Raw genomic sequence first — 26,733 nt, forward strand, 5'->3', positions numbered from 1 at the left:
TTTTGGTTTTGGTTTTTCAAGACAAGAGTTTCTCTGTATAGCCCTGACTGTCCTGTATCCGCCTGCCTCTGCCTCCCAAGTGCTGGGATTTAAGGTGTGCACCACCACTGCCTGGTGGATGCTGGTCTTAGAAGTCCCTTGGTCTTGTACGACACATAGTTGATAGTCTTCCCTTAGGTATTGACCCTAGGACTCTGTGTATGTTAGGAATGTCCTCTACCATTAAGCTATATTCTTAGTCCCTGTACTCTTTATTTTAAGACAGAGTCTCAATAAGTTGTCAGATGGGTCTTGAATGGTGATCCTCCTGCCTCAGCATTTCAAGTAACTGATATGTCAGGCCTGTGCCACCACCTACCCTGCTTCATACATCCTACAAGATAAGGAAGGTAGGAGTGTGTGTGTGTGTGTGTGTGTGTGTGTGTATGTGTGTATTGTGGTGCTGGGGATGGAACCCAGGGCCTGGCAAATGTCACCAAGCTACATCCTCAGCTCCTAAGAAAGGTTACATTTTAGTGCCTGAAAGGAACACCTTATGAAATTCAGAATTCTGTCTCCATAAATACATTGTACCAGAGCACAGCCACACTCTCAGTTCATAGAACAGCTACAGGTACAACTTCCTGCTATAAGGGCAGAGTTGGGGCAGGGGAACGTTTACAACAGAGGCCATCAAGCCCATGATGCCTAAAATACTACGATTTTACTTTACAGAAAACATTGAGTACCCTGCTTCAGGAGAAAGATGGATGGCCAGGCTGGGGTGTGGGAGAAAAAGATGTTTTCAAGGAATGTGGGGAGGGAAGCCTGGTTGGGGAGGTGGCGGGGGCTAACTGGGGAGACTATGACCTGCATCTACCTAACACAAGGTCCTATCACAACGGCCACCCGCCCCACCCAGCCCATCACTCTGCACTGTGTGTTCTGAGTTTGTGCTCCTGAACCCACACACATCTATCTCCTGGACACAAAGACGAAAAGAACAGGCCCGGTGACAAATGCTGCATCAGGAGGGTCCTCAGAAGAGGACATGGAGGACAGAGAGAGGGCTCAGTGGTTAAGAGCACCTGCTTTCAGCCGGGCGGTGGTGGCGCAGGCCTTTAATCCCAGCACTGGGGAGGCAGAGGCAGGGGGATCTCTGAGTTCGAGGCCAGCCTGGGCTACAGAGTGAGTTCCAGGACAGGCACAAAGCTACACAGAGAAACCCTGTCTCCAAAAACCAAAACCAAAACCAAAAACAAACAACAACAAAAAAAAGAGTGCCTGCTCTCACACAGGCCAGCTGTAACTCCTGCTCTCAAAGATCCACACCCTCTCTGGCCTCCATAGGCACCTGCACGCACAAACATACACACACATATAGACACACAAACACACATATAAATAAAAATTAAACTGAACCATTTTTCAAAAGGGAGATCATATTGCCAACCACCTTCTGGAGACCCCATAGCTTCTGAGAGGATAAGAAGAACTTTCTTCAGGGTAGGGACAATTTGGGTCACCTTACCCTCAAAGCAAGAAAGAACTCAACTGAGAACCAGGGATGGAGGAAAACATTTTCCTTGTCAGACCCCCAACAAATAAGGGTACAGCTTGACAGCTCCCTATTCCTGGCTTACTGAACTTATGTCCCCAGGGACCTGTTGCTAGAGTTTTCCTGCCTGGCCCACAGTCAGGACAAATCTCTCTCACCTGCCAGTCCCACAGCCGCTCAAACCGACCAAGTAAACACAGAGACTTATATTGGTTGCAAACTTTATGGCAGTGGCAGGCTTCTTGCTAACTGTTCTTACAGCTTAAATTAATCCATTTCTATAAATTTATACCTTGCCACATGGCTCGTGGCTTACCGGCATCTTCACATGCTGTTTCTCATCGTGGCGGCTGGCAGTGTCTTTCTGACTCAGCCTTCCACTTCCCAGCTTTATTCTCCTCCTTGTCCTGCCTATACTTCCTGCCTAGCCAATGGCCAATCAGTGTTTTATTTATTGACCAATCAGCAACACATTTGCCATACAGAACATGCCACAGCAGGGACCAAAGCAGGGTCAGGCAGTTCTTCACACAGACCTCCAACCTGGCCCTCAGCTTCCTCTCAGCAACACCCTGACTAGCAAGCAAACCAGGTTATTTTTTTTTTTAATCAACACACACCACACGAACAATTCACGATAGTGTTAAGTGTGTCTGCCCTTCAGCAGATGCTGCTGCTCCATTGAGTGGTCCACTGTGTGAACATCAGGCCCAGGCCTAGGGGCTAGGCTGCCTAAAGCCCTGCACCTGCGCTCCCTAAAGCCCTGCACCTGAGTTCCCTGAAGTCCTGCACCTGCGCTCCCTAAAGTCCTGCCCCTGCACTCCCTAAAGTCCTGCACCTGAGCTCCCTAAAGCCCTGCACCTGTGCTCCCTAAAGCCCTGCACCTGAGTTCCCTAAAGTCCTGCACCTGAGCTCCCTAAATCCTGCAACTGCACTCCCTAAATCCTGCACCTGCACTCCCTAAAGCCCTGCACCTGTGCTCCCTAAAGTCCTGCACCTGAGTTCCCTAAAGTCCTGCACCTGAGTTCCCTAAAGTCCTGCCCCTGCGCTCCCTAAAGTCCTGCCCCTGCACTCCCTAAAGTCCTGCACCTGAGCTCCCTAAAGCCCTGCACCTGTGCTCCCTAAAGCCCTGCACCTGAGTTCCCTAAAGTCCTGCACCTGCGCTCCCTAAAGTCCTGCACCTGAGTTCCCTAAAGTCCTGCACCTGCGCTCCCTAAATCCTGCACCTGCACTCCGTAAAGCCCTGCACCTGAGTTCCCTAAAGTCCTGCACCTAAGTTCCCTAAAGTCCTGCACCTGCACTCCCTAAAGCCCTGCACCTGAGCTCCCTAATGCCCTGCACCTGCACTCCCTAAAGCCCTGCCCCTGCGCTCCCTAAAGTCCTGCCCCTGCGCTCCCTAAAGTCCTGCCCCTGCGCTCCCTAAAGCCCTGCCCCTGCACCTGAGCTCCCTAAGCCCTGCCCCTGCACTCCCTAAAGTCCTTCCCCTGCACTCTCAGCAAGTCTTGAGCATCTCAAACAGTTCCCTGCAGAAACACCAGCACCCAGAATCACATTCTCCCACTTTGTTCCCACTACCTGTGCCCTGAGGAGTCCTTCAGACACTCCACACACCTCACCCTCCCTGCACAAAGCTGGGTTCTTTACAGACACATCTTCACCCATGACAAGAAAGGGCTTCTGCACCACCACCCCCAAGACCTGATTTTCACCCTCTCAGGGGTGTTCTGCTAAAATTGCATACCCTACGTAAAATATATCATTAAAATTAGTGTTACAGAGTAGGCAAGATGGCTCAGGAGGTAAGGGTGCTTGCTATGCAAGCCTGGCGACCTGAGTTCGAGCCCTGGAATGCAGCAGGTAAAGGTGGGAGGAGAGAACCACCTCCACAAAGTTGTTTCCATACACATACCGTGGTATGACTACCCACATACACATCATATTCACACATAACAATCATAAACTTTCTCCCAGGAGTGGTGGTGCATGTCTTTAAATCCAGCACTCAGGAGGCAGAGGCAGATGGATCTCTGTGAGTTTGAGGCCAGCCTGGTCCACATAGTGAGTTCCAGGACAGCCAGGACTATATAGTGAGACTCTGTGTCCAAAAGAAAAGGGTAGAGTTGGAAAAAAATTTTAATGAATGTTACACATTTGTCACTTTTTGTTATGACCACTAAGAATGTGTAAATCTAAAGGTGTGTGTGTGTGTGTGTGTGTGTGTGTGTGTGTGTGTGTGTGTTGTCTGTTTTCATGAATCCAATTACCCTCAGAGGCCAGTAAAGGGTGTTGAATCCCCAGGAACTGGAATAATAAGCCCTGTGAGCCACCCATCATAGGTGCTGGAATTCAAACTCAGGTCCTCCACAAGAGCAGCAAGAGCTCTTAACCACAGAACCGTCTCTCTAGTCCTGTGAAAATCTAGCTGTAACTCAGCATCAGCAGCGTTAACATATATAGAACACAAATATGTATAGAATGTGCACATACGGGGCTGGAGAGATGGCTCAGTGGTTAAGAGCACTGACTGCTCTTCTGGGTTCAATTCCCAGCACCCACATGGCACCTCACAACTGTCTGTAATTCCAAGATCTGACACCCTCACACAAAAAATACATGTAGGCAAAACACCAATGCACATAAAATAAAAATAAATAAATATTTTTTTTAAAAAAAGAACGTGTGCATACACAGACGTGTACAGACACACATATACATGTATGCTCTCACACATATCTACCCTGGTAAACTAAGAGCACCCAGGAGTCCTTATCTTGGCCTCTATATACCCCTCTCCTACCAAGGAACTACATCTACTGAAGCAGAGGCCAACTCCTGAGCTAGGACAAAAGAACACAGATGAGCCTAGAACATCTTGTGCCAGCAAGCCAGTGATGCTCCCAGAATGACTGGGAATGTGCCAGAGATACACAGACGCCAACCTGGACCAGTTCCCACTGTCGCCTCAGACAATGTGAGCACCGAGGTAAATAATGGTTGTAGCAGATTAGAATAAAACAGGAAACATAACCCACTCTGGGTGGGAAGAGAGAAAGAAGTGGGGAGAGGAGAAAGGAAGAGAAGAGGGGGGAGGGAGAGGAGAAATCAATATTTACCTTATCTCGAAGCACCTCCTTAAAACCTAGGTTCCCCAACAATCAGTTAAACTCAGCGTCCCCAGTCAACAGGCAAGGCTCTGACCCCAGGGAAAGGGTGCCGGGTGCACGGCCTGAGTCTAATCCTGAAGCTTCAGCCAAACCCAAAACCCAAGCCTGCACCTTGGCCATAAAGATCAATGAAAGAATGTCTGGGAGAGGTGTAGCTGAAGATCCCAGGTCACCTTTGCCAGAAAGGACACTTAACTGGGACACCTGGGTAGCTTGCTTGTAGCCACTGCCTCTGAAAAAGACAGTCATGCTGTGGTGACAGAGAGCACACTTTTTGGAATGCACTGGTCATTAGGGGCAAACAGGACCAAGTTCCTGCTTACCCTCAGAGGTCCACAAGAAAGTGGCCTCAACTATACAGGTTGGTGGTGAGTCAGAACCATTCTCAGGACGTAAAACTGCCGGGCTTGAGGCTGGAAAGATGGCCCACTGGTTAAGGAGCACTTGCTATTTTTCCAGAGAACTCAAGTTTGGTTCCCAGCACCCACATCAGGCAGCACACAACTGGCTGTAACTCTAGCTCTGAGGGATTGAATACTCTCTTTTGACCTCCAGGACATCTGTACTCTTGTACACACACACACTAATAAATCTTTGCAAAACTGCCTGGCTTCCTTGAGAATCAGCTTTCCTTTCTCTGCTTGCCAAAATCGCTGTCTTGAATCTCAGACTCTCTAACAGAATCTCCGCACATACACTCAAGGAACTGAATACCCATCCAACGGCTCCTTTCTCAATCAAAAAACATTTCAGCCGTACCCACTGACTGCCCTTGCTTGCCGAGACTTCATAAGAACACTGGCCAGCCTGCTCCCCTCCTGTTCCTTCCCAGCCTGTGACAGGGAGCCAGGCAAAGGACTTATTCCTTGAATGAAGAAAGTAGACGGAAAGACCATCGCTCTGCACGGGAGGCCAAGCTGAAGGGAGTCAGGAAGGATGCAGCCCTGCCTGGAGAGGCTCACATCCTTGAGGACCCAACACCACACTCAGATGGCAACATCCTTCAGGATCTAAATCCCCCAGGTCCTGAGTCTAGGTGGGTAGGCAGCAAGGGATGTTCGTGAGAACACAGAGTGTGGATAACGCAACCCAAGAGATATATACCTGAGCAGTGTTAGCTCCGAACAAGGCTCAGGACAGGAGCACTCAAAGGACATTTCCTAGAGGAGAAAGGGACCCCTCAACCAGCTGACATAAAGAACCAGGCTGGAGCTGGGCAGTGGTGGCATATGCCCTCAATCCCACTTGGGGAGGCAGAGGCATGCAAATCTCTGAGTTCGAGGCCAGCCTGGTCTACAGAGTGAGTTCCAGGGTAGAAGGCTACACAGAAATCCTGTCTCAAAACACACACAAAACAAAAACCAAACCAGAGCCAGGCTGAAAGGAGGTCCGTGAGTAAGCTTGTGGTGGGTACGAAAGGAAAAAACATGGGGGAGAGACAAACAGTACCAGGGGGAGGGTCAGGGGAGAGGTGGAGCGTGGAGGACCCGGAGGTCCTAGAGGCAAACCCTGGGTCCCTGCAGCAGACAGACCATCGATGTCCTAAAGGGAGAAGGCCACCAGAGTGCTATAAGCATGACAGAGGTTGGTGAAAGAGGCCCCTCTTGAAGAGGCCTCCCCAGAGCAAACGAGTGGACTGTCAGCTGACACGGGCACCCTTGTGAACTCCTACTGTACCCGCTGCAACTCCACTAGGTCCCTTCTTAGGATCAATAACTAGTGACCATACCTAATTAGTTTAAATAAGCCCAAAGTGGCTTCCAGGCATTGGAGTACAACAAAGTACATCCTGCCCGTTTAAGACGGCACAACAAAGCAGGCAGCCAGTATCTCTCCATGACCATCAGTACACAACAGACGCTAGATAAACGTCTATCGCCAGGCCTGGCACGGTGGTACATTCCTTTCATCTCAGCACTTGGGAGGTAGAGGCAGGCAGGTCTCTAGGAGTTCCAGGTCAGCCTAATCTATCAGTCCAGGTTATAGTCAGACCCTGTCTCAAAAAAAAAAAAAAAAAAAGCCATTATGGCCCCCTAGGTCCTCCAACAGCCCAGCTGAGATTAAACTCAAAGTGAGAGGGGAGCTCTGAGTCCTGAAGATTGACCAGAAAGCCATGTGGCCTTTGTGGAATGGGGGACATCAGAGGCCAGTGAGCTGAACATGTTCTGGCACATGACAAGCAGGGAGAAAGGAAATGCTCTCTCATGCCTTGCCAAATGGTCCTGCTGACTCCCCCATAAAGGATCCAGATGTCCAGGGAAACCAGACATGTTCCTACATCACCCCAGAAAGCCCACAGGTCCGAGGGAAAGCCCAAAGAAGTCAGTGAGGCTGCAGATCAGCTGAGGGAAGTCTTGAAATCACCATTTCTTTAGGAAGATGTGCATATAAAAGCTGGTTATGCCGTTGACCGTCTGGGTGACCCAGGGCACATGTGTGGACCTCTCTGAGCTTTAACTGTTGTCTACAGGTCAGAGGTGGCACACCACTCTACAGATTGTGCATAGCCCAAGGCAGTTCAGGAAAGGGCAGCTGTGATTCCTTCTGCGCTCAAGCAACCACAAACCAAGATAACATCATCTTCCCCATATCAGAAATGTGAGCTTCCCTGTAGCAAAGAGCAAGCACCCAGACAGAAAAGAAGTCTCTCCCTAGACCCTGCACAGCCAGCCCTGGCAACAACTGTTGTTTCTTTCCTTATGAACACACACATAGGGCCATGAGGCTAAACTTGACCCAATACCGTGAAGGTTCAGAGAGTACCTGCCATGTGGGGACCCTGGGACACACCAGCCTACAGGAGATAACAACAAGAAGAGAACATCAACCTTCTGAGTTGGTGTCAGTAAAGGCCAACAGTTGGTGGCACCTAGAAATTTCCAACAGAGGGGCTGAACCCTGAGGCCTGCCCCAGCCAGCACCCTTCATCCCATCCAGCCCAAATCACAGGAACCAGCCACTCCCCAGTCAGGCACAGCCCCTCCCAACCTCCCTGCCAATCAGTCTCACCCTCTTAACCCCACCCCACCACCACCACCACCACCACCCAGCTCTAGGCCCATCAGCAGAACCTGTCAGAAGCAAGCCAGCCTTAGCCTCCGACAGTTCAGGGACAGCCCACGGGGAGAGGGGACTCAAGACCCAGCTGTGTGCAGGAGTTGCCCCCTCCCTTTTCTTTCTCTAGTTATGAAAGGGGCTAAGAACTCCGCAGCCTCCCCGCCCCAACGTGGGGGAGGGAGACTCACCCTTCCAGATCTGTTAAAGTCCTCTCCACAGCAATCCTTGGAGCGTGCCACTTGGGCATACTGTCACTCAGACCTTTCAGGGCTCTAGCTGCAAGTGAGGCCCGGAGGGCTCCCTCTCTGGCTCTCTGGGCTGCTGGGGTGTTAGTATCAAGTAGAAGGACAACCCCTCTCTTTCCCTTCTGGGGCTCTCCTTTGTCAAACGGGAAATAGCTGGCCCCATCTCTTTGGAAAGGCAGGCACAGCCAAAGGGCAGACAGAGGCTTTAGCGGGGAGGGGGTGGAACCCGCCAGAATATTAGGATCAGTGACTCTCACAGACTCCCACCCCGCCCCTAGACACCGCGTTTCCAGAAGTCCGGGTAGAGAATACCCAGCGTCCACTTGGAGTTGCAAAGTGGGCGGGTCGCACCTGGACAGTACTGGCTGAACCAGGGCTGCCTTGCTCTTCCCTCTGCCTGCCAGGATCCCTTTAAAGAGCGATCGGGCGGGGGATCCGAGACCCCCGGAAGGCGGGCCACATGCCTCGAATCTGCTTAACTCTCGGCCAAGTTCCCTTCAAGGGGCCAAGAAAAGCAGCTTCAGTCAGCGGAGCGGACATGTTCCTGCCTTGCCCTGCCCTGCCCTGCCCTGCGGCCACACGCGTGCCTCGGCCTCCACAAAGGCCACACTAGAGCGACAGCCGAAGTGGAGGGCGGTGAGGAGACGAAGAGGACTCCCTCCCAGGCTGGGGTCGGGAGGAGGCGCAGGCCGAAGAGGGGGCGGTGCCCGGCCCTCCAGCTCCCTTCGGCCCGCGCACCCCGCCCGGCCCGTCCCCTCCGCCGCGCCCTGGGCCAGCGCAGCCACCGCTCCAGCTCATCCTCCACCGGCTCCGACGCCAGGCGCGCAGCCCGAGGACGCGGCCCCAGCGTGGCACGCACCAGGTTAGAAGGGTCACTCGGGGACCCGGGCCTGGGCGCCAGACTGCAGTGCTGGGTGCCACGCGGAGACTCGAGTCGCCCTCCACGAGGCAGCGCGGACCAGGGAGCCGGCGCACACAAACGATCCCCGTGGCGGTGGTGGCGCGCCCTGGGCTTGGGAGACTTTGGCCAACTTCGCGCCTTCGGGGACCGCCACTCGCTAGAGAGGGAAGTGGAGACAGAGACGTTGCCCCCCCCCCCTTGACTGCACTGACCCTTGAGCCAGCCGCTCGGACCAGGGCGCCAGGGCCTCCCGCGGCCGCCACCTCGGCGCTCCAGTCAGCGTGCCCCGCAGCTCACACGCCGGGACCCTCACCTGGGACATCTGCGGCCGGAAGTTGATGTCCTTCAGGTCGATGGAGCCGGGGGAGAGGTTGTGCAGCAGCTGGCACAGCAGGACGCCGTCGCGCAGCGCCTGCGCCAGGTCGAAGACCACCGCCGAGGGCCACACGACACGATGGTTGGGCGGCAGGACCTTGCAATCGATGAGCCAGCGGCCGCATTGCCGCCACTGCTCCATGGCGCCCGCGGCGCCCGTGCGCTCGCCGCCGCGGCCGCTGGACCAGCTCGTTCAGGGCAGCTCTCTGGCCGAAGTGCGGTGACCGCGGGGCATCCCGCCCGCCCGCGCGGGGCTAGGCGGCCGGGGCGGGGCTTCGTGCAGGCCGCCCCGGGTCCCCGCTGCGCGGCCGCGCGGCCCTCCTCTTCCTCCTCCTCCTCCTCGGGCTACTAGCGGGCAGCCGCTCCCGCCCACGTGCGGCCACCAGGCGCTCGCGGGGCAGCACGTCGGGTACCCCCTTCACACACACAAGTCCGCTTGAGCTCCGGCCCGGGCTCCACGCCTCCTGCTGCCGCAGCGCTCCTCGATCCGCCCCTCCGGGCGCCGCATTCTGCGCTCGGGGAGCCCCTCGCCGACCGCCGCTCCTGCCCCGCCCGAGACAAAGGCGCAGCGGGTCGCTCGCTCCGTGCGTCCGGCGCCTGGGCTGCCCGCGCCGCCGTCGCTTTGTTCGCCCGGCCCGCGGGCTCTGCGCTCCTCGCGGGGCGCTGGGACTCTGAGGCTCCGCGGATCCCCGGCGCTGGGGGTGCAGGGGGCGCGGCCACGGCCGGGCGGGGCCGGGGGCGGAGCTGGCACCCTCGCCCGGCACCTCCCCCGCGACCCAAGCACCGCCTCCAACCCGCCCTCTCACTTCCTGCCCCGGGGCCGCCTGCGAAAGTTAAGGAGGGCGGGGCCGTAGCGCGGGCTCTGGACCCGTAACTTTACCTTAGGTGCACGTGGACCCAGGCCGGCAGTATCTCCTGCAGAGTGATGAGGTCGCTGCACCTCGGTGGACTAGAAGGTGACTCCTGTAACTCGGGGCGCCCTTGCATGGCCCTCTGCAAAGACAGACCCGGGAACGTGCATCTGGCTGGGCTACACACCCACGCCCCTGTGGCCCCATCAATCTGGTTAATGGGCTCAGGTCTTACAGAGTCCCCTTCCAGTCCTCTGTCCTTGCCAGGATCCGCAGGACATCCGCCTCCCGAAGAGGGAGAGCGAGGGAAAAAAAATCTGAGCCCCCTAGATTCCCTGGTGAGAGGTGCTGGAAGGATCGACAGTGTGGTGTCCTGAGGACATTGTTACTGTGGGAGGGACTTCAAAGCATAAATAACTGATCTTGCAATTGAAATTACTTTGCTCTGGACTCATCTATCAGGAGTCGGAGCCATGGGTTCTTGGTAAAGAACCCCACAAACCCAAGCCTCTGAGACTGATGTCATGGAAGGAAGCTGGGAAAAAGGGGAGTGACCAGTCCACAAGAGCTCTGACTCGATCTGACTCGCAGCGTTGTGTCAGTCCCTGCGTCTCCCTCAGTTTACCTGGCCCAGGGCAGGATGACAGATCCCACCTCGATGCACACACAAAGCCTGTCCCCTGCATCCAGGGAAGTTCTTCCTAGAATGGCCTCTGCAGGAAGTCAGTTTACCCCTTCCCCACCTAAGGAGGAAGCACGAAACCTAATCCTAGAGGGTCAAGAGAGGAGCCAGATAGGGCCAGGCTGAACAACAGGTAAGCCTGCAGCTCCTGCCTACTTTTCTCTGAATAGCCTCAGGGAAGGGACCTGCTGCAGGGAGGGGGTTAAATCATCCAAAGCACAGGGCCACAGGCAGACCCTCCATCATCTCCCCATTCAACACCCTGCACCACAGGAGAAAAAAGAAAGAAGGAAAGAAAGGATACTGCAAAGCTGAAAACAGAGCACCATGCTAATCCTGTTCCTTTCATGTCTGGGTGTCTGTACCCTGGGAGCTCCTTCACAGGAAAGAGGCCTCTGCCCTCCCTGCCTCAGGGCCTTCCTGCCTCATCAGGAAACTCACCATGTCCAGACTAGGTCTGGGACAGACACCAATCTGACACCCAGTCAGGCGTTCATCTGCTGCCCCCTGGTGGTCTTGAGGACAGTGACCGCGGACAGCCCAGATGCTCCAAGAGAGGGGACTGCCTTTGAGGGGCTGTAGTACAGAGCTTGGAGTTCACCTGTCAGTCTTATGAGTCAAAAGATGTAGGCCTCCTGGCACGGGTGGTCCTGCACCAATCGTGTGCCTCTCTGGTACCCAATTCTTTATCTGGATACTGTGTACTTGGTGGAGTCCTTGGGAAGCTCTGCAGGGAAATAATAGGAGGGATGCATGAAGGAAAACTGGGTGGAAGGATTTCAGACGTCTGTTGTGCATGTGGAGGTTGGATTGCATGGGCTGAAAACAAACATGCAGAGGGGATACTTTTCCTCAATATTCTACCCATCCGTTCTCTCAGCCCCAGCACAGTTTGCCGGGACTACCCTCTGGACACATCCAGGAAACAAGAGCACCTCCCCACGTTGGAGATGAGCTCCACTGAAAGCCACTTATGCTGTATACCAGTGACCAGCTCTGAGGTGAACTGAGCAGATGAAACCCTGAGGGAAGGGCTGCCAACCTAGCCACATACCCAGGATGTAGAAGGAGGGCCATGGACAGATCATGCAAGAGGTCGCAGAGAAGGATGCACCTGGAAAGGGGTAGCAAGGCTTCTGGGAGTTGACAGTCCATGAAAAGCATGCTTTTGGAGGATACGGCCTGGGGCAGCAGAGCCTGGCCCAGAGTCCACTCTAAATCACAGCGGAACTAAACATCACTTGTACTTCCAGTCACCAGCGGGTCAATGGCAACAGCATCTCTGATGGAGTCTGGTGGTAGTTCCTGCACTTACCTGCCAGCAGGTTCAAGACCCACATCCAGACTCTGAGCAGTCCCAGCTCTGCCACTGCCAAGGTCCAGGTCCCTCCCCTTGGGTTCCTCAACAGCCTGCTTCTCCCTTGTCCTTCAGTCTGCTCTTCACAGCCAGCGAAGACTCAGCCAAACCTAGAGGCAACCCTGTCACTCTGCCACCCCAAAGCAAGCCCTTTGTGGAACTCAGCTCCCAGATGGTAACTTGGGCCTAGGGTTCTTTGAAAGAACACCATTTGGCATGCATGAGGACCCAGTGCTAGACCCTAAAGCAATGGTTCTCAACCTGTGGGTCATGACCCCTAGGAGGGAGTCAAATGACCCTTTCACAGGGGTCTCCTAAAACCATCAGAAAACACGGGTATTTGCAATTTATAACAGCAAAATTACAGTTGTGAAGTAGCAACAAAAATATTATATTTGGGGGTCACCACAACATGAGGAACTGTATTAAAGGATGGCAGCATTAGGAAGGTTCAGAACTACTGCCTTAAAGGAAATGAAAAAAGAAAAAAATAACAGAATCAAAATCAGCCAGGCGGTGGTGGCACATGCCTTTAATCCCAGCACTCGGGAGGCAGAGGCAGGCGGATCTTTGTGAGTTCGAGGCCTGCCTGATCTACAGAGAGAGATCCAGGAAAGGCGCAAAGCTACACAGAAAAAAACCCTGTCTCAAAAAAAAAAAAAAAAGACAGAATCTCCCTAAGCAACCCTCCCCCACTTGGTACAGCTTCCTTCCCTGGCTGCACATTCTGCCCCCTCCTCTTCTTTACACTTGCAGTTCCTCTGCCTGGAACTCTTCATCAGAGAGGGACATGGCCAAGGTTCCGGCTAGCAGAGGAGGGATTTGAACCAGGATCTCACCATGGAGTCTTTTCTCCAGCGCTCCCAGCAGAGCTCTTTGCATTTACTCTAGGTTGACCTTAAGGCTTAGGTGTCAGCACAGGAGAAATCATGGAACTCGATTTGCCGCTGTGCCCCACCCCCAGGCTTGTGCAGAGAGTGCCCCTCATCCAATCAGAGACATTGCTCACTGGGCAGTCCCAGGACTGCTTTTTGTCCAACACAAGTGCCTGTAAACATGCAGTGCTTTGGATGACACCTGCCTCAGTGGAAGTTTCTGCAGACACTGGAACATCCAAGAAACTGAGGACCTCCACAACCAGACCAGCCATTTTGATTATCAGTCCATGCTTCCCCAACAAACACCTAGACACACTGCATGGTCTCTATACTTTCATCAAAAAGACCACCGTCAAAGGGCTCTTCCCGACAGGAGCCACCAAGTTTCTCATTCAAAGCAATACCAACATTGGCCTCCCATTTCTCTATCACCCAACCTTCCATTCGCATCCCACCAGCCCTGAACCTCTTTTTACATTTCTTAGTGGTCCTTGAACTCATCTACCCAGCCCTCTGTCCAGTTACCCTTTAATCTAGCCCTTCGTTCCTCCACTCGGCCCTCCCATGTTCCTCTGCCCATCACTCATACATGGCGCTGGCCAGCCTCCCAACTGTCCATCATTATCTGCCCCACTCCTTTCCACCCACCTATACCTGCATCTAACCACCCATCCCTCCCACCAGACAAGATTGACTGATTGCTGGCTTTCTTCCTGGAGAAGGGGAAGTGAATGTTTTGACCTGGTGAGGGATTTAGTCCCACATCCAACCCACATGAACACACATTTTACAAATTCCATTTGGAGCTCCATCAGGCAAATTCAGCTGTCACAATTTCCCAGGAAATTATAGGTGTAGGAAAAGACCATCTGGCCAACCATGGAGACAGAGCACGCCTTGCTGAATGGTGGGTGAGGGTCCTCTGCATTTCCTTTGAAAAGGCAAAACGTAGACTATTACTGCTAGCTGCTTCAACTTCCAAATTAAAGCCAAATGCCACAGTCTAGAGACTGACCCCTCCACTGAGGTCTCTGAAATCTTGCTGTAAATCAGCCACAGTTTGGGCCCCTGCCAGTGACTATACAAAATATAAAGACAGCTTCCCTGTCTTGAGGCTGTAGCAGCTCCTGGGAAGACCCTGTGTTTTGGGGCAGGTGAGCACAGTCTTAAGAGGGTGCAGAGTCGAGGACACAGGTCAGCTGTCCATATAAGACTGAGAGGCAGCCCTGGGGGCGGGGCCTCTGCTTTCCACAGGAGCCCTCATCAAAGAGCCACAAACCACCTGGATGCTAGATAAACGGAGAGGGTCCAGTCAAAGAAAGCCAAGCTCCATTTGGCTGCATGTGAATAATGGACTGGGCGGGGAGGGGATGCTGGAATCCCCACAGGCACTAAGCATGTCGCCAGACAGGCTCAGATGACCACACACTGGCTTGCTAGAAGTGTTGGGTCTTAGTAAAAGCAAGTTGGTACCCACAGTGTGAGGCACACAGCCAGGGAGAGCCTGACGGTGCTTCGCCCCACCCTCGTCAGAGCCTGAAACCCTCCTTCAACCCCAGGGGAGGCACCCATCTCCTGGACCCTTCCACCTCTCCTCCAGCCATAACCTTGAAGTCAGAACAGCCAAGGGAATGTGCCAACCACACCTGCTCCAAGACCTCCCTGATAGGGCACAAGGCAATGCCCCCACCCTGAAGCAGTTGTCACCCAAGAGACCTTGTACCCCTTAACTGTAACCCCCGGCCTCCACCCACCCTCTGCTCTGGTAACCACTTTTTAATCTGCTTTGGATGTACCTCTCAGGGACACTTTGTATCATTGGAATCACACCGTGATTCACTCGTGGCCTTTCATGCCTGCTTTTTTCACCTTGAATATGCCTGAGGTTTGTTCATGTAACTCATGTTCTTCGCTCAGTAAGTTCTTTGTCCCTTTCTATGGCTGACCAGTAAGTAATTCATTGTGAGCAGAATCAACCTTAATGTGACAATTTAATATGGCATGTCTGAGACATTGTTATTTTGATATCTAATCAACATTAAAAGTTACTAAAGAGACTTTTTACATCCTTTTCATGTCTTCAAAATATAGGGTATGCCTTACACATACAGCACATTTCCATCTGAACCCTACGTTCCCCTCAGAAGCATTTGATCTAAATATATTTAGGTTTCATAAAACTCACAGTTGAGAAAGATTTTCATGCTCAAGCTGTTTCAAATACATTTAAAAGTTTGCCAAAAATAGAATTTAGTATCAATTTCTAAATTAATTAAACTGAACAGAGGGCTGACTGGAGTCTGGGAAATGTGGGTCTCCTCAAGCCCAAACAGCCATCAGGCCTGACAGAACCCTTTCCTTTGTGCCTTAAATGGAGGTCCTGTGATGTCCACACGGCTATGGAGCCACCTATACCCTGTTCTCCCAGCACCAGCACCATTGCCTGGCATGAGTACATGGCTCTACTCACCCACCTACCCACTCACATACAGCCACCTGTCTATCTGCTCACCACTCATCCACCCAGACACATATCTACCTAGCTGCTATGCATCCATATACCCACCCATCATCCACCACCTACCCATTCATCCATCACTACCCACCCATCCACTCACCTACCCATCCACCTGTCCACCCATCCACCTACCCACCCACCCACCCATCCACTGTCTACCTACACTTACACACCTACTGTCCAGGTTTGGTTTTATGTTGACTTGACATAAGCTAGAGTCATCTGAGAAGAAGGAGCCTCAGTTGAGAAAGTTTCTCCACCAGATTAGCTTGTGCACAAGCCTGTGGGGCCATTTTCTTGATTAATGCTTGATGTCTGCAAGGCCAGCCTACAAGGGGGGAAATGCCACCCCTCGGCAGGTAGTTCTGAGCTGTGTAAGAAAGCAGGCTGAAACTGCCAGAATTGCACAGCACTGGCCTGGCTGTTTTAGGTTTGTCTCATGGTCAGAGAATACTGCAGGCATGCAGGAAAGTGGTCCAGACTGAGAACACATTTAAACAGATACAGAAAAAAATGGGTATAGACAGTCATAGAAAAAATAAATAGTTTAAAAATAATAAAGTCTTTAAAGAGAGAGTAAAGTAATAAAAAAGAATAAGCCATTTAAGGATGGGAAATACACAGGATATCTGGATCCTGTATGGTGCTTTGTTGACTTTGAATTTTTAAATGCTAATGTACAAAAAACAATGGCTGCTGAGAGACATTGGATTATGGAAACTGCTAAATTAAACCAACCTAGATACTTTAAGAATGTATTAATAGGGCTGGAGAGATGGCTCAGAGTTTAAGAGCACTGGCTGCTCTTCCAGAGGTCCTGAGTTTAATTCCCAGCAACCACATGGTGGCTCACAACCATCTATAATGAGATCTGGTGTCCTCTCCTGGTGTGCAGACATACATGCAGGCAAAACACTGTAAACATAATAAATAAACAAATCTTAAACAAAAAAAGAAAGAAAGAAAGGAAGAAAAAGAAAGAAAGAAAGAAAGAAAGAAAGAAAGAAAGAAAGAAAGAAAGAAAGAAAGAAAGCAGGCTGAACAAGCTATAAGGAGCAAGTAACTCAGCTTACTAGCTGAGTTCCTTCATGGCCTCTGCTTTAGTTCTTGTCTTAAGATTCCTGCCTGACTTCCTTCAATGATGGAGTGTAACCTCAAAGTTGTAAGCTAAAATAAGCCCTCCCCCACCACAACAAGTTGATTTGGCCATGGTGTTTTATCACAGCAAGAGAAATCCTGACTAAGACACCTACCTATCTAGCTACTTGTCCATCTACCCGTCCATCTACCCACTCACCCACTTATTCCTCCACCCATCTACCTACCCATCTGGAAAATACTTCACTGTACCACACACGTACAAGACTTGAAGAGACACAGGATGACAAGGTGACAGCTTATAGCTGTCAGAATCAAACAAGAAGTATCAGATGTTCAGGAACAGAAGAAGCTGCCCTTCCTGGATTCTTGCCTCCTGGATGGTCTCAACAGGGCTCAGCCTCTGAAGATATCTTACACCTCCTCTCTGCCCTGCCTCACTCACCATCTGATGCAACATGACAACTACCCCAAGCCTGGCAGAGGTCCCTACTGCTGAGTGAATTTCACAGGGCCACCAGCTCAATTGGTCCGACAGGAGGGGGCAGCCAGGGCTGGCATAAGTTCCTTGGCTCCTGTCTGGGAAAGCATAAAGGTCTGACTGCAGTTTCTGCTAGGTCAAGGGGCAGAGCTCTGGCAGGAAGTGCTAGCCCAGATCTCTTTATAATGAGAATAAGAACTGAAGCTGGGCATTATGAATCATGGCTTCCTTTAATTCCAGCACCTGGGAGGGAGAGACGGGCAGATCTCTGTGAGTTCGAAGCCAGCCTGGTCTACATAGTGAGTCCCAGGACAGCAAGTGCTAGATAGATAGTCTAAAAATAAAAAGAACTGAACCACAGCAGAACAGGCCCAAAGAGGTAGCCTCCTAAGACACGAAACTCCTTGAGAGGACCCCTGAGATTCAGCCTCCTTAGCTTAAACTTGGGGCCACTCACAGGCGGGCCAGGCATGACTAGGATTCCCCTACCCATCTAAGCTCTAAGGCAAGCCATTATTCTTCACCATAAGTGTCCTATTAGGGGCCAGGGGCCTTCATCCAGCTGAAGGCAAGAAGGTAGGTAGGGTACTGAGGGTCTGGGAAGGAGGCAGCTGTTTTTACCACTTTTCCAGCAATGGAGGCAGGAAATACCCATGTGCCAGGATGGAGTGGTGGCTGTAGTATTTCAGATGCTGAATGGAAAGGCAACATTAAAACAGTGGAAACGAATGACTATTTCATGAGCGGGTGGCATAGGAGAAGGGCAGAGATCCAGTGGTGATTTGGGAGACAGGAAATACTGAGGGCTCTATTGTTGGGAGCACAGCACCCACAGATCTCCAGAGAAACCAGGAATGTTAAGCGTTCAGGACTGTCTTTCCAATGGGGAAGATGTAAAACCTGTTCTTCCACCCAGAAAGCCGGGAATTGGAAGTGATTAATATCCTGGTGATCTGCATTATCTGTTGGGCTAGGGCATATCAACCTCCTATAACTAGGACCGGAGATGGCAAGTAATCTAAATGACCCTTACAGCCAAGGGCTCCCCGAAGTCCTACAACTAGGACCAGAGATGATATCTAGTAGTCTAAATGACCCTTACATTATGTGTATAGCCAGAAGCTCCCCCAAGCTCTCATAACTAGGACCAGAGGTGGCTAATAGCCCAAATGACCTCAGCGCTATCTGTATGACCAAGGCCAGGACGGACCCTTCCTTAGGCCCTTGCGTTAGTACTTATCTCTAGAACCTATCTTCCTGGAAGGATGACATGTACCGAGTCAAGTTTCAGTGTAATGACACTTGTGCGCCATGGATTGTATTACAGCAGGACATTTCTTTCCAAATTGTACTGTGTATACTAACAATGAACCACCTGGCATCAGACTCCCCAAAGTCTTGGCCCAGGTTGATGAAGTCAATCTGAGTTTTCATCCTCACCTCTTTGCAATTGATTTCCCTGACATGAAGTATTGCCCTCACTCCATGAATTGTGAGTTCTCCAGCACTGCTTGTCTTATAGGCTAAGGTTGGGCACCTAGGGGAATGCAGGCCTCCCAATCCCTCCTCGAGTAAAACCACAGATTGGGAACAGAGGTGAAAAGATGGTTCATCAGTTAAGAGAACTGGCCTCTCTTCCAGAGGACCCTAGTTAGATTCCCAGCACCCACACATGGCTCACAACCATCTATAACTACAGTCCCAGGGGATCCCACACCTTCTTCTGGCCTCTGAGGGCACTGACATACATGCACGTAAAACACCCAAACACATAAAAATAAATACTTTTTTTAATGGTGAGGCCAACAACAGCAGCTTCTCCTCCCTGATAAAGCCTGCCACAGTCAGGCAAGGAGACTTCCCAGAGGCCGCCTCAGGCTAACAGACAGCACTCTTGGGTAGTAAATTGTGCCTAGAACAAATATTTAGGAATGCTAGTCTTTTATCCCCTCTGAATGAACATTTTAAAAATCCCACTGAGCTGCGCAGTGGTGGTGCACGCCTTTAATCCAGCGCTCGGGAGGCAGAGGCAGGCGGATCTCTGTGAGTTCCAGGCCAGCCTGGTCTACAGAGCGAGATCCAGGACAGGCACCAAAACTATACAGAGAAACCTTGTCTTGAAAAATAAAAACAAGGGGCTGGAGAGATGGCTCAGAGGTTAAGAGCACTGCTTGTTCTTCCAAAGGTCCTGAGTTCAATTCCCAGCAGCCACATGGTGGCTCACAACCATCTGTAATGAGATCTGGTGCCCTCTTCTGGCTTGCAGGGATATGTGCAGACAGAACACTGTAGACATAATAAATAAATAAAATCTTTAAAAAAAAATAAATAAACAAAACAAAACAAAACAAAACAATCCCACTGGGACTGTGAGTGGTCAGCCACCACAAATGGGTCAAATGGGTCACATGGGTCATATACATCAATCTTCCCTCACTCAAGGCTCAGAGAACAGCACACATGAAAGAGTGGGCAAAAGACATGTGAAAAGCTGGAAGAGAACTCTGTGAAATGTCCTCTAGACATGACACAATGTTACACACAACTCACAGCAGCTGTTGTTGCCTGCACAAGACCTGCATGAGATAAAGCCAATCAAAATTCCAGCATGGACCCTAGTGGTTGTGGTGCACACCTTTGATTCTAGCCTCTGTGAGTTCGAGGCCAGCCTGGTCTACAAGCGGGTTCCAGAACAGCCAGGGCTACACAGAGAGACCCTGTCTAGAAAAACAAACAAAAAAATTCCAGCATGGATGAAGGAGGGACTCCTGAGGTCCCACTCCTAACTAAAAATCTATTGGCAGCTGATGGCTTCTGAGAGAGAGTCACTTTTCTTTGAGGATGTGGACACTGTCCATGCCCCAGTGGATAATCCCACACCCATATGCATATGGTTAACATTAATTAGAATCAGTGGATAATCCCACACCCACATGCATATGGTTAACATTAGTTAGAATCAGTGGGCTGGGAGCTGGGGAGATGGCTGAGAACAAAAGATAAATAACAACAACAACAACAACAATAATAAAAGTACTTGGAGTCAAGAGGCTGACAGGTTGGTTGGTCCCAGGGAAGAGGTGGAGGGAAGTAGTAGGGGGTTTGATAAGATCAAAAAGCATTGTAGACATGCATTCAAGTTTCAAAAACTGAATACAAAATATTACTTTGGGCTAATGGTTGTAGGTCAGCACTTACACAAAACACTAAGTTTGCCATGCCTGGTGGTGCAGGCCTATAATTCTATCTACTCAAGAAGCTGAGGCAGGAAGATTGTAAATTAGGGCCTGCTTGGACTACATAGTGAGTTACAGGCCAACTAGTGATATACATGAAGAACTTTTCTAAATAAGTAAATGAGTGAATAAATAAATAAATTCCATACTGTAGTCAAAACCACTGAATACTTTTTTTTTTTTTTAACCATTCTAGATCCTTCAGAAGCTGCCACTGGGCTCCACCTCCTGGGCAACCAGAGGGGACAATCTGATTAGTCAGTGTTTAGTTAGTGTTGCCCTTTGACCTGTCCCCTGAGACAAGCTGTTTCCATAGCTTTCAGCCACAACCTGGCCAGATAGACAATTCCGACCTCCCCCATTTTTTTCTATACCAATTTCTGTCTTAAGTTTTGTAGCAGGGTAAATGGAATGCCCCCCAAAGACATGCACATAAAATCTGTGAGGCCTAAGAATAGAATCTGATTGGGGATAGGGTCTTTTTTTGTTGTTTTTTGTTTTGTTTTGTTTTGTTTTGTTTTTTGTTTGTTTTGGTTTTTGGAGACAGGGCTTCTCTGTATAGTTTTGGTGCCTGTCCTAGATCTTGCTCAGTAGACCACCAGGCTGGCCTGGAACTCACAGAGATCTGCCTGGCTCTGCCTCCTGAGTGCACCACCACTGCCCGGCTGGGGATAGGGTCTTGACAATGAGATCATTTTAGATTGTCTTCATGGCCTCTCAATCCAGTATTGTATCCTTAGAGACTTAGTGACACAGGGCAGAGAACTCATTAGTGACACAAAGAAGAATGGCCATGTGGTCACTGAGGCAGGGGCAGGCGTGACTCAGTCACAAGCTAAGGATGGAGGAGAGGGGGCAGTCAATAGTAGCTAGGAGACACTGCAGACACCTTTTCCCCAGAGCTCTGGCGGCAAGAGTGATCTTGTCTGCAGTTTTTGTTTTTTTTGTTTTGTTCTGTTCTGTTTGTTTTTTTGAGACAGGATTTTTCTGTGTAGCCCTGGCTGTCCTGGAACTCACTCTGTAGACCAGTCTGGCCTCGAACTCACAGAGATTTACTTGTCTCTGCCTCCCAAGTACTGAGATTAGAGGCGTGTGGCACCACCACCCAGCTTCAATTTTATTTATTTATTTATTTATTTATTTATTTATTTATTTATTTGAGACAGAGTCTCAGGTAGCCCAGGCTGGCCTCAAGTTCACTCTGTAGCCAAGAATGAGCTTGAGCATCTGATTCTTCTGCCCCCACTTCTAGAGTGTGGGGATTATGGGCTGCACCACTGTATGCAGTTTTATCTTATGAAGTTCTAGAGATCTACCTCGGGCTGTGTGCATGCTAAACACACATCCCAGCGACTGAGCTATATCCCCACCTCCCATTCACAACACAAGTTCAGACGTCTCACTTTCAGAACTGGGAGCAATATAGTTCTGTCAGTTCAGATTCCTGTGCATATGGGGCTTTTCTGCCACTGCTGCCTCGGGAAGCCACAGAGCAGCTCCTAAAGTTCCTGCTCCCATGGAGCAAGTACAGGTGAGGAAGGACTGTCAGTGATTGGTCTCATAAATAGGCAACATGAGATCCCAGGCGTAGGAACTGGCAGCACCAAGGGCCAAGGTGCATAGATCAAGGAAAATCTTCTGCAAATGTCACCCAAACTGTAGAGCTGGGATGAGCCAGCTCACCCTTCAGGGGCCTGCCCTCAGAAACTGAGTACTGTTACTTGATGGCCACTTCTACCTGCAATCTCAGCACCCTAGAAGCGAAGGCAGGAGAATCATTAAGAACTCCAGGAGGGCTGGGCAGCAGTGGCATATGCCTTTGATCCCAGCACTCAGGAGGCAGAGCCAGGCAGATCTCTGTGAGTTCAAGGCCAGCCTGGTCTACAGAGCGAGATCCAGAACAGGCACCAAAATTGCACAGAGAAACCCTGTCTTGGAAAAAAAAAAAAACTCCAGGAGGAACTGGCAGTGGTGGCACATGCCTTGGGAGGCAGAGGCAGGCAGATCTCTAAGTTCAAGGCCAGCCTGGTCTACAAAGTGAGTTCCAGGACAGCCAGGGATACACAGAAAAACCTGGCTTCAAAAAACAAACAAACAAAAAGAATTGGTATTCTGCAAGTTGATTCTGCTTTGAGGGTGTCCATATTCTTTTCTCTGTCTCTGTCTCTGTCTCTGTCTTTGTCTCTCTCTCTCTCTCTCTCTCTCCAAGGTCTTGCTATGTAGCCTTGGTTGGCCTGAAATACCACCCAGACTAAGCTGGCCTCACACTCAGAGATCTGCCTGTCTCTGCCTCCCATGTACTGGCCACCACCATCCCACCCTACACGCTCCCCAACACTCGCTGATGTCAATATTCTTCACTGGCATTGGGGTAAACTGTAAAAATAACTTTATGATGGAAAATGACGGTCACGGGGTCAACGTATATTGCTGGAGTCTAATTGGAAGAGTGCATAGTGCATGCTGAATTTTCCTGGGGCAGTTAGGACAATTCAAATGAGCAGTACGGGAAGGGATGGAGTTTCATAGCTGCTTTTGAAATGATACATCCCACACAACAATGAATAAATTGAAAACAAATGCGCCCATCATTTGAGTGGGATGTCGATAGTAATAGCAATAGGTCTGACAAAGTAACTGCATGAAAGGAAATAAAACCGGCTGAGGACAAAGCTTCACTTGGTGCACTTGCCTAGCATGCCCAAGGTTCTACTTCCAGACCACAAACACCCCAACCCAAACATAAAGAAAAGCCGCAGGAACCATGACAGGATCAAAGACTGGGAAGGTGCCTTAATGCTAACTCCTCGTCCCTCAGCATCTCCTCCAGGCTTCCTCCCTGTTCCCCAGCAGCTCCTCCCCCTCCAGGCTCCGCCTCAAACCCCGCCCCCAAGTTCTTCTCCCCGGATCCTAGGCTCCCGAACCTGCCCACCCACCCCCGCATCCTGACTCCTCTGTGTGTCTTCCCAAGCTCCTTTTCTCTCCTGGCTTCTACCTTTGTCTTTACCATTCCTCCGCCGACTCCCGCAATACCCCTTTCCTCCCCCCAAACGCCTCTTCCTCCTCCGCTTCTTCAGGCTTCTGGTCTAAATCCTCGTCCTCTTCTCCCCAGCTCTTCTTCCTCCGGCTCCTTCCCTGCTCCTCCTTTCCTCTCATCCTGCCCCCTGAAGATCCTCCCCATCTCCTAGTCACCCTCCCCCCCCCCACACACACACACTTTCTCAAGATCCTCTTCTCTCTCCACGCCTCTTATTCTGGATTTTGCTCTTCTTGACATCTCCTGCCGTTTTCTCCGGCTCCTCCTCTCTCCCCTCCCTCCAGATCTCCTCCTCATCCTCTTCTCTCCTTACTACCACCCTCCTCCCAACACCTCTTCCGTTCCTCCTTGTCCCCAGCTCCTCCTCCCCCTCCAACCTTTTCCCTTCCCTTCACCATCCCTCTCCGACTGCTCCGCCTCTCTCTCTCTGCCCTCTGTTGTCTGCCCCGCCCCGCGGAGTGATCGATGGGTCCGTACGCAGCCAGTCCTCGGCGCTCGGCTCGCCACGCCTGCGACGCTGCCATGGAGACGTAGCCGCAGCCTCCTGGCCCTGCCCCGGACCTGGAGCATCTGCGTCACCTGGGCCACGCGTGTCCGCGAGCGCCGGTCAAGAAGGCTGCTCCGCTGGAGCGTCTGGACAGGGCGGGGCAAGCGATACTTTTGCCAGAAGCAGGGGTGCGGGACGTGGGCCTTGCATCCTCCCTCCTCCCAGGAACTCTGCTCCATAGTTGAGGGACGCTTCTCACACCAGCGGAAACCCTGGTACCAGTAACCATCCGTGAGTTATTAAGGGACCTGCGATTGGCCCACACGCCTCACCTTTCTACCCAGCTCAGCTGGCCACATCTGTGAGTAGCTTCACTGAACGCTGGCCCATCGATGCTGCTCTTGATGGCGAGTACCGTGATGGGCCTGCTCCCGATGCCAGACAGTTTCTTTCCTTTGCAGTGTCACCCTTGCTAAGAGAGGAAGACTGGCTAGAAAAGGACCTGAACCAGCACTAAGTACAGATTCCAACTGCGTTTCGAGTGGTGTGGACAAGTCAGCCCCTGCTTCAGACTTTACAATGCTCGTTCTCTCGGGACCGTGGATACATCTCCTTGAGCTCAGAAGCGTCGCAGAGGCAGTGGACACCTAACAGGCCCCCAAGAGTGGTGTGGAGTCTCCGTCAACGTTATACAACTCTACTGTACAGAGCTTGGACCACAGCGCCAATCTGAACCATTTTCTGTCTGGAATGGCTCTCACATGGCTTCTGAACAGGGTCAGAGGTGTCTTGGCTTCCCCTGCCTTCCTGAGATCTTGTCTGAGTTGCCTACTTCCACTATTAAGTTGAACAAGGACTCCTTAACCCAACAGCCATCAAGGCTGCTGCCAACTAGTTAACAGAGCAAAGCAGCCAGCTGCTTCTGACCTAGGAGAGCCAGGTGTGCAGGAGCTTGGGGCTGGGGGATGAGCGGTCGGGTCTCGCTGGCAGAGAAGGCCCTGTCAGAACGCTATGCCCGCCTCCGGTACAGGGACACTTCCTTGCTGATTTGGCAACAGCAGCAGCAGAAGTTGGAGTCTGTACCACCTAGTACATACCTGAGCAGGAGCCGCAGCATGTGGTACTCCCAGTATGGAAATGAGGCCATCTTAGTCCGAGACAAAAACCAGCTTGGGGTCTCTAAGGACACTGGCCAGTCTAAGTTTTGCTCAATCATGTAATTCCAGGGAGATCCTTGATGGCTGTGAAGATCAAGCCATGGTATAAAAACTCAACACCCAAGAATATCACCCAGCTCTTTATCAATGGCACACTGCCGAGGCCCTGGCAATGCTTCCAAACAAAAGAGAAGCCAGTGAGATGTCCCCAGCTCCTATGAGCTGCTTACCTGATACAGAATGGGTCAGGTCCAGGGTAAAGAGGGGACTCTCTTCCCAGAGGGTCTCAGATCTGTCAGTTCACTGCAGTGACATGTGAAAAGGGGCCAGAGCCGGGGTGGCATTCCAAAACCAAGAGTTTTAGTGACCAATTGCTATACATTACTGCATTGTGGTAGCACCCACACTGGTCTTGTATATAGGTGTGTTGTGTCCTAAACACCTTAAGTAAAACCCTCCAATTTAAAGCTCCATCTAAGTTGCCTGGGTTGATTCCAAACTTAATCGTGTGGGAAAGAGCATTTGCCCAATGGTGGAGCATTGGGACCTCCTTTCTATCAGGTTGCAGTGGTCTATCATGTGTTCCACCTCAGTACACATGGTGTGGACAGCTGGAACATACTTGCCTATGTAGCAGTTCAAGTCTCTGTGGCTATGCAAATTTGGGGATGTGTTTTGTCAAAGTTGAGCCTTCTAAATAAATGTCTTAAGACTCTACCCTTTCTCATTTATCTTGGTGTGTAAAACCTTATTTGGCTTTCTGAAATAACAGTAATGGCTAATGATTGATAAGAGCCCCAATACAGGGATACATAAAGCAAGCACGGTCCCTCCCTCAGGACAGCCACTGTCAGAAGGCATGCATGCCCTCTCACTCTGCACTGTGTGCTCAGTCACAAACTGCCCCAGTGGCATTACCCCCACTTGCACCCTGCTCTGCCCACTCCTCACCAGGCACTTCACTGGCACAGAGATGGCACCTGGCTTATAATCTATGCTAAGAGCACGTCTCACGCATGGCCATGTTCACTGTAGTGTACCTCTGCAGATGTGCACGTTTGTACTACGACCACCAGGACACAGTGCACTCCTCAAACACTTCACCCAGCCACAGACCTGGCTAGCTGGAGCCTCCTGAGGAACCCAGGTCACTTGGCTCAGTGGACTTCTGCAGTGCATTCTTGTACATTTAGAGGGGAAGCTCGTACAGTACGGGCTGGTTGGTCTGACTGGGAGGCCTAGCACTTGGAAACTGTTCCAAGTTCATTAGTTTGTCAAGCCTTTCAGTTCCATTGAAGTCCTGCAAGCAAGCTTCAGACTTATCGGCAATTTCTGCCACCTGCTCACACCTCACCCTAACCCAAGACCACATCAGACACAGCACTGACTTGGAGACAGGATTTGAGGTCACAGACTGTTGGAAGGGTAAGCACTTGTGGGGCAGCTTCATCAGGAGCGGGTGGTGCACAAGCATCAGGCCCCATGTGGGACACTGGGGAGTCACTAAGCTGCTTAGACTACAGGAAGATGCCATCTGTGTTTAGCAGGCCAGGCCAGTGCTGGAAGAGACTAGTCTGATGAGAAGGGTTAGTGTCAGCAAGAACGACCCATTCTCGATGAGGTGGACATGCCATAGGACCCAACATGAACCTCCTGCCCAGGCTGGATGCCA

At 51.2% G+C, this 26,733-nt stretch overlaps 2 protein-coding genes across 2 annotated transcripts in view; one reads left to right on the forward strand and one right to left on the reverse strand.

The window, feature by feature from the left end:
- Positions 1 to 9,421, reverse strand: part of Vav2 (vav guanine nucleotide exchange factor 2) — a 174,775-nt gene extending 165,354 nt beyond the window's left edge. Inside the window, exon 1 of the mRNA XM_059259872.1 lies at positions 9,218 to 9,421. Within this exon, the coding sequence (XP_059115855.1) occupies positions 9,218 to 9,421 (204 nt within the window). The remainder of the gene's footprint in view (positions 1 to 9,217) is intronic.
- Positions 9,422 to 23,588: 14,167 nt separating this feature from the next.
- On the forward strand, positions 23,589 to 25,778 carry Brd3os (BRD3 opposite strand). The gene has a single exon (XM_059259001.1). It carries the CDS (start codon positions 24,870 to 24,872, stop codon positions 25,122 to 25,124), a length of 255 nt encoding a protein of 84 aa, XP_059114984.1. The 5' UTR covers positions 23,589 to 24,869; the 3' UTR covers positions 25,125 to 25,778.
- The last annotated feature ends 955 nt before the right edge of the window (positions 25,779 to 26,733 follow it).

Source organism: Peromyscus eremicus, chromosome 4, assembly GCF_949786415.1.
Source record: "Peromyscus eremicus chromosome 4, PerEre_H2_v1, whole genome shotgun sequence".
Taxonomy (NCBI): Eukaryota; Metazoa; Chordata; class Mammalia; order Rodentia; family Cricetidae; genus Peromyscus; species Peromyscus eremicus.